General features: G+C 36.5%; 1 protein-coding gene across 1 annotated transcript in view; it reads left to right on the top strand.

Annotated features, from left to right (window-relative positions):
* Positions 1 to 8,363, top strand: part of LOC123335148 (disintegrin and metalloproteinase domain-containing protein 5) — a 29,797-nt gene continuing 21,434 nt past the window's right edge. Inside the window, exons 1-4 of the mRNA XM_044948081.2 lie at positions 1 to 215; positions 498 to 574; positions 2,186 to 2,360; positions 3,484 to 3,549. Coding sequence (XP_044804016.2) covers positions 498 to 574; positions 2,186 to 2,360; positions 3,484 to 3,549 — 318 coding nt within the window. The 5' untranslated portion in view covers positions 1 to 215. The remainder of the gene's footprint in view (positions 216 to 497; positions 575 to 2,185; positions 2,361 to 3,483; positions 3,550 to 8,363) is intronic.

Genomic DNA, 8,363 nt, shown 5'->3' with positions numbered 1-8,363 from the left:
TCTGGGCAATAGGATATGCCAAGATAATTGGCACTACTTTAAATTCCTCCTTTAAAAAGAAAATTTGTATTATGAAGAATAATTTTTCTTTGTTTTCTATTTACAATTTGACCATGTTTTTGTGATTTCTGCCTAGGTCATTTTTATCTTCAGCTTCTGTTGTTTATTTTTATGACAAAAATGACGTCCGACATCATCAGCCTTTGTCAGCTCAGGTAAGACTTAGGTTTCTTTGTTATATATTTCTTATTCTGAATTTTCCTTAAAATATAAATATTATGAAATTATTAAAATGTTATTTCACACATTCAGTGAAATTAAATAAACTGGACTAGTTCTTATTTCTACCTGGCACAACTCATTGTGTCATGGCCATTCATATTAAAGTCCTAAGGCAGTGAAAGTAAAAAATACAAGTGAGGTATCTGGAATGTCCATTTAAAAAAGAAGTTAACCATTTTTTTTCTGTGTGTTTTTTTTTTTTTTTTCCCCCTCAGATGGATTGCAATTATCATGGATATGTTGCAGGTTTTCCAAATTCTCTTGTATCACTCAACATTTGTTCGGGACTCAGGTTGTAACCTATTTAGAGATACTCCTTTTGCCAGTATTTGATCTTGCTAAACTGTAATATTTATCCTCCAGTACTTTTTCTAGTTCTACACTCACCTTTATTATTTCAATTTCCTATGGAGTGAGCCAGAATTACTGACAAAATAAAGTTAGTCACCCTGGCAGTATCCATTCCAGATGGGAGTCTACACGTTGATTCTAACAGGCTATGCTGCTTGAGGCTTTGAGCAATCTTGAGTACAGGTAGTGTTGATTGGGTCTCTCCATACTAGTCTTCTCAAATTCTTTATGTTTTTGCTGCTGCTGCTGCTAAGTTGCTTCAGTCGTGTCTGACTCTGTGCGACCCCATAGACGGCAGCCCATCAGGCTCCCCTGTCCCTGGGATTCTCCCGGCAAGAACACGGGAGTGGGTTGCCATTTCCTTCTCCAATGCAGGAAAGTGAAAAGTGAAAGTGAAGTCGCTCAGTCGTGTCCGACTCTGAGCAACCCCATGGACTGCAACCTACCAGGCTCCTCCATCCATGGGATTTTCCAGGCAAGAGTACTGGAGTGGGGTGCCATTGCCTTCTCTGCTTTATGTTTTTACAGGTATCTTAACTTTCTAGAATGATTGACAATGCGGAATGCCTGAGTCTGACTGATACTTTGGCTCTGCTCACAGTCATTCTCAGGCAGATAGTACCTTTAACTCAGCCACACAAATGATTTAGAACATGAAGTATCAAGGGAGATATAGGGATTTCAAAGAGAAGGAAGGGACCTAAACTCAGGAGAAGAGTGCCTATGGCTAAAATCTTGGTTAGAACATCAACACCCTAAGTAGAAGTCTTAACCTGTTTAAGCACATAGATGTGTCATAGATGTGTGTAGATGTGCCTATATATTGGCACTTGCTGTCTACCTCAACAAGGATTAAATTGTATGCTTCTGCTGAATTTGCACCCCCTGAAGGAGTGGAATTCAGGGTTGAGAGCAGAAATGCGGCACTCTGTGCTCTGTGAAGACTGGCAGAACAGGTCTTCAGGTAGTTAGATATTCTCAGGAGCTGATTTTATGAGCCCAATTTTTGTATTTCCTCATAGCTAGAAAAGCAATAAAATCCTTCATGGTAATGGCTATTTCCTGTGACTAGCAGAAGCTTCATGAGACTAGCAGAAACTTTCTACAAAAAATACGTGCTTGATCGCATGTACACCACCTTCACAAAAATCACATATAAACTCTCCTTCCCTGCTACCTCCTTAGAACAGTTAGAGATATCTGAGCTATCTAATATCACCCGGGCTGCAGTCCTCGTTTTGCTCCCAAATAAAACTTACCTTGCAGCTCTATCATTGTGCATTTTTTTATGTTGACAGATGCATGCCACTAAAACTGGTTTCTTTAAGATAATCAAAATATTTCTATTAGAATATTTGTAATAAAAAGCCAGACATATACTGTGTTATTACTGTCCAGTTCTAGAACAATACCTCAAAGAATAAAGACAGAAATAGAAAAAACAAGATGACTTTAAATGTAAAAAAAATTGTTTTTTGGCCAACATTTCTTATTAGAATTACAGTTCCAGTAGGGTAATTTCAGATTTGTTTTGATTATTTTTACCATTCAGGGGAACACTGCAGTTTAAAAACATCTCATATGCACTTGAACCAGTTGAGTCAGTATCAGGATTCATGCACATGATTTATGAAGAAAAAAATGATATAAGTGCTGTCCCTCTGTTACTGGAAAATGACTCTTACAGCTATGAGCGATCACAGTATAAAGTCAGAAAAAGTTCAGAAGTAAGTGTGGACTCCTTATTATAATGTATTCTGTGTAATTTTATAAAATGAAAAATACTTTCAGAGCAAAATTTGGTGGCTTGTAAATTTTAAGTTTATCTTACTTTTTCATGATGGCATTTCATGAATTTTCAGATGGCTGCAGAATGAAATTTTTTGTTATGCTTCTTGTTAGATGAAAGTTTAGCAAAAACTTAGGTAATTGATTTTGGAAACAGATATGTGAATATAAGATTATATAAACCAAAAAGCTAATTTTCATATGTGGACATTTGGATAATTAATGTAAATTCTTCCTTTTCCTGAATTATTCTGGTAATTTGAGTGAATATGTGATCTGAATTTCTAAATGAGTCTTTGTTATATGAGAATTCAGAAATGGATAATAATAGTTAGTGGCTTGCATAAGGTACGTGTAAAGCAAACTGATGAATTCTTCCTCCACAAAGACCTGTAAGCTGCCATAAATAACATTCCTGGCTCCAGTGAACAGTCAGTGATTGTAAACTTTAGTAATATTTTTCTAAACCATGGTTTGTCAAAAGTAGTTTCTAATAACTGATAGCGAAAAAATCTGCCCACATGAAAGATTACTATGAAAAATGATCACAAGGCTAAGGAAAGGAAGGCTTCCTGGTGGCCCAGTGGTAAAGAATCGGCCTGCCAATGCAGGAGACAAAGGAGACATGGGTTTGATCCCTGGGTTGGGAAGATCCCCTGGAGAAGGAAATGGCAAACCACTACAGTATTCCTCTCTGGATAATCCCATGGACAGAGGAGCCTGACAAGCTACAGTCCATGAGGTCACAAAGAGTTGGACAACACTGAATGAGCGCACAAGGAAAGGAAAATTTTATGTTATAAACTTAATATTTCTAATATCAGCTATTGTAAAAATCAAATTATGTCTGAGTATTATATACAGCACTGACTGTCACTGAAATTCTTATTAACCATAGGCATATTCTGGACTGGAATTTTCTGAATAGTACATAAAATTTGTATTTGAAAATCACCTTAATATATATTCAGTAGCAACATGCCTCTCAGTTTATCTGAACATAATTTCAATAGAACATACACTTTTGGAAATTTCTCAGGACTCATGTTATATGTTTTTCAGAGATTTGGCCATACCAAATTATTCCCCCGATACATTGATATGTATATTGTTGTGGATAAAAATCTGGTAAGTTCTTTTTTTATTTTTTAATATAAATTTATTTGTTTTAATTGGAGGCTAATTACTTTACAATGTTGTATTGGTTTTGCCATACATCAACATGAATCCGCCATGGGTATACACATGTTCCCCATCCTGAACCCCGCTCCCACCTCCCTCCACATACCATCCCTCTGGGTCATCCCAGTGCACCAGCCCCCAGCATCCTGTATCATGCATCGAACCTGGACTGCCAATTCGTTTCACATATGACATTATACATGTTTTGATGCCATTCTCCCAAATCATCCCACCCTCTCCCTCTCCCACAGAGTCCAAAAGACTGTTCTATACATCTGTGTCTCTTTTGCTGTCTTGGATATGGAGTTATCATTACCATCTTTCTAAATTCCATATATATGCGTTAGTATACTGTATTGGTGTTTTTCTTTCTGGCTTACTTCACTCTGTATAATAGGCTCCAGTTTCATCCACCTCATTAGAACTAAATCAAATGTATTCTTTTTAATGGCTGAGTAATACTCCATTGTGTATATGTACCACGGCTTTCTTATCCATTTGTCTGCTGATGGACATCTAGGTTGCTTCCATGGCCTGGTATTATAAATAGTGCTGCAATGAACATTGGGGTACACGTGTCTCTTTCAATTCTGGTTTCCTCGGTGTGTATACCCAGCAGTGGGATTGCTGGGTCATAGGGCAGTTCTATTTCCAGTTTTTTAAGGAATCTCCACACTGTGCTGCATAGTGGCTGTACTAGTTTGCATTCCCACCAATAGTGTAAGAGGGTTCCCTTTTCTCCACATCCTCTCCAGCATTTATTGCTTGTAGACTTTTGGATCACAGGCATTCTGACTGGCGTGAAATGGTACCTCATAGTGGTTTTGATTTGCATTTCTCTGATAATGAGTGATGTTGAGCATCTTTTCATGTGTTTGTTAGCCATCTGTATGTCTTTGGAGAAATGTCTGTTTAGTTCTTTGGCCCATTTTTTGATTGGGTCATTTTTCTGGAATTGAGCTATAGGAGTTGCTTGTATATTTTTGAGATTAGTTGTTTGTCAGTTGCTTCATTTGTTATTATTTTCTCCCATTCTGAAGGCTGTCTTTTCACCTTGCTTAGAGTTTCCTTTGTTGTGCAGAAGCTTTTAATTAGGTCCCATTTGTTTATTTTTGCTTTTATTTCCAATATTCTGGGAGGTGGGTCATAGAGGATCCTGCTGTGATGTATGTCGGAGAGTGTTTTGCCTATGTTCTCCTCTAGGAGTTTTATAGTTTCTGGTCTTACGTTTAGCTCTTTAATCCATTTTGAGTTTATTTTTGTGTATGGTGTTAGAAAGTGTTCTAGTTTCATTCTTTTACAAGTGGTTGACCAGTTTTCCCAGCACCACTTGTTAAAGAGATTGTCTTTAATCCATTGTATGTTCTTGTCTCCTTTGCCAAAGATAAGGTGTCCATAGGTGTGTGGGTTTATCTCTGGGCTTTCTATTTTGTTCCTTGATCTATATTTCTGTCTTTGTGCCAGTACCATACTGTCTTGATGACTGTGGCTTTGTAGTAGAGCCTGAAGTCAGGCAGGTTGATTCCTCCAGTTCCATTCTTCTTTCTCAAGATAGTTTTGGCTATTCGAGGTTTTTTGTATTTCCATACAAATTGTGAAATTATTTGTTCTAGCTCTGTGAAGAATACCATTGGTAGCTTGATAGGAATTGCATTGAATCTATAGATTGCTTTGGGTAGTATACTTATTTTCACTATATTGATTCTTCCAATCCATGAACACGGTATATTTCTCCATCTATTTGTGTTCTCTTTGGTTTCTTTCACCAGTGTTTTATAGTTTTCTATATATAGGTCTTTAGTTTCTTTAGGTTGCAATGGTGAATGGAATTGTTTCCTTAATTTCTCGTTCTATTTTCTCATTATTAGTGTATAGGAATGCAAGGGATTTCCGTGTGTTGATTTTATATCCTGCAACTTTACTATATTCATTGATTAGTTCTAGTAATTTTCTGGTGGAGTCTTTAGGGTTTTCTGTGTAAAGGATCATGTCATCTGCAAACAGAGTTTTACCTCTTCTTTTCCAATTTGGATTCCTTCTATTTCTTTTTCTGCTCTGATTGCTGTGGCCAAAACTTCCAAAACTATGTTGAATAGTAGTGGTGAAAGTGGGCACCCTTGTCTTGTTCCTGACTTTAGGGGAAATGCTTTCAATTTTTCACCATCTAGGATAATGTTTGCTGTGGGTTTGTCATACATAGCTTTTATTATGTTGAGGTATGTTCCTTCTATTCCTGCTTTCTGGAGATTTTTTATCATAAATGGATGTTGAATTTTGTCAAAGGCTTTCTCTGCATCTATTGAGATAATCATGTGGCTTTTATTTTTCAATTTGTTAATGTGGTGTATTACATTGATTGATTTGTGCATATTGAAGAATCCTTGCATCCCTAGGATAAAGCCCACTTGGTCATGATGTATGATCTTTTTAATGTGTTGTTGGATTCTGATTGCTAGAATTTTGTTAAGGATTTTTGCATCTATGTTCATCAGTGATATTGGCCTGTAGTTTTCTTTTTTTGTGGGATCTTTGTCAGGTTTTGGTATTAGGGTGATGGTGGCCTCATAGAATGATTTTGGAAGTTTACCTTCCTCTGCAATTTTCTGGAAGAGTTTGAGTAGGATAGGTGTTAGCTCTCCTCTAAATTTTTGGTAGAATTCAGCTGTGAAGCCGTCTGGACCTGGGCTTTTGTTTGCTGGAAGATTTCTGAATACAGTTTCAATTTCCATGCTTGTGATGGGTCTGTTAAGATTTTCTATTGCTTCCTGGTTCAGTTTTGGAAAGTTGTATTTTCCTAAGAATTTGTCCATATATTCCAGGTTGTCCATTTTATTGGCATATAGTTTCTGATAGTAGTCTCTTATGATCCTTTGTATTTCTGTGTTGTCTGTTGTGATCTCTCCATTTTCATTTCTAATTTTATTGATTTGATTTTTCTCCCTTTGTTTCTTGATGAGTCTGGCTAATGGTTTGTCAATTTTATTTATCCTTTCAAAGAACCAGCTTTTGGCTTTGTTGATTTTTGCTATGGTCTCTTTTGTTTCTTTTGCATTTATTTCTGCCCTAATTTTTAAGATTTCTTTCCTTCTACTAACCCTGGGGTTCTTCATTTCTTCCTTTTCTAGTTGCTTTAGGTGTAGAGTTAGGTTATTTATTTGACTTTTTTCTTGTTTCTTGAGGTATGCCTGTATTGCTATGAACTTTCCCCTTAGGACTGCTTTTACAGTGTCCCACAGGTTTTGGGTTGTTGTGTTTTCATTTTCATTCGTTTCTATGCATATTTTGATTTCTTCTGTGATTTGTTGGTTATTCAGCAGCGTGTTGTTCAGCCTCCATATGTGGGAATTTTTAATAGTTTTTCTCCTGTAATTGAGATCTAATCTTACTGCATTGTGGTCAGAAAAGATGCTTGGAATCATTTCAGTTTTTTTTTTTTTGAATTTACCAATGCTAGATTTATGGCCCAGGATGTGATCTATCCTGGAGAAGGTTCCATGTGTGCTTGAGAAAAAGGTGAAATTCATTGTTTTGGGGTGAATGTCCTATATATCAATTAGGTCTAACTGGTCTATTGTATCATTTAAAGTTTGTATCATTTAAATTCCTTGTTAAATTTCTGTTTAGCTGATCTATCCATAGGTGTGAGTGGGATATTAAAGTCTCCCACTATTATTGTGTTATTGTTAATTTCCCCTTTCATACTTGTTAGCATTTGTCTTACATATTGTGGTGCTCCTATGTTGGGTGCATATATATTTATCATTGTTATATCATCTTCTTGGATTGATCCTTTGATCATTATGTAGTGTCCTTCTTTGTCTCTTTTCACAGCCTTTGTTTTAAAGTCTATTTTATCTGATATGAGTATTGCTATTCCTGCTTTCTTTTGGTCTCTATTTGCGTGGAATATCTTTTTCCAGCCCTTCACTTTCAGTCTGTTTTTGTCCCCTGTTTTGAGGTGGGTCTCTTGTAGACAACATATATAGGGGTCTTGTTTTTGTATCCATTCAGCCAGTCTTTGTCTTTTGGTTAGGGCATTCAACCCATTTATGTTTAAGGTAATTATTGATAAGTATGACCCCATTGCCATTTACTTTATTGTTTTGGGTTCGAGTTTATACTCCTTTTTGTGTTTCCTGTCTAGAGAAGATCCTTTAGCATTTGTTGAAGAGCTGGTTTGGTGGTGCAGAATTCTCTCAGCTTTTGCTTGTCTGTAAAGCTTTTGATTTCTCCTTCATATCTGAATGAGATCTTTGCTGGGTACAGTAATTTGGGCTGTAGGTTATTTTCTTTCACCATTTTAAGTATGTCCTGCCATTCCCTCCTGGCCTGAAGAGTTTCTATTGAAAGAGCAGCTGTTATCCTTATGGGAATCCCCTTGTGTATTTGTTGTTTTTCCCTTGCTGCTTTTAATATTTGTTCTTTGTGTTTGATCTTTGTTAATTTGATTAATATGTGTCTTGGGGTGTTTTGCCTTGGGTTTATCCTGTTTGGGACTCTCTGGGTTTCTTGGACTTGGGTGATTATTTCCTTCCCCATTTTAGGGAAGTTTTCAACTATTATCTCCTCATTTTCTCATGGCCTTTCTTTTTGTCTTCTTCTTCTGGGACTCCTATGATTCGAATGTTGGGGTGTTTGACATTGTCCCAGAGGTCTCTGAGATTGTCCTCATTTCTTTTAATTCATTTTTCTTTTTTCCTCTCCGATTCATTTATTTCTACCATTCTATCTTCTACCTCACTAATCCTATCTTCTGCCTC

Source organism: Bubalus bubalis, chromosome 1 (genome assembly GCF_019923935.1).
Source record: "Bubalus bubalis isolate 160015118507 breed Murrah chromosome 1, NDDB_SH_1, whole genome shotgun sequence".
NCBI classification, from domain to species: Eukaryota; Metazoa; Chordata; class Mammalia; order Artiodactyla; family Bovidae; genus Bubalus; species Bubalus bubalis.
The sequence above is the reverse complement of the archived record's forward strand: the minus strand, read 5'-3'. Positions and strand labels throughout refer to the sequence as shown.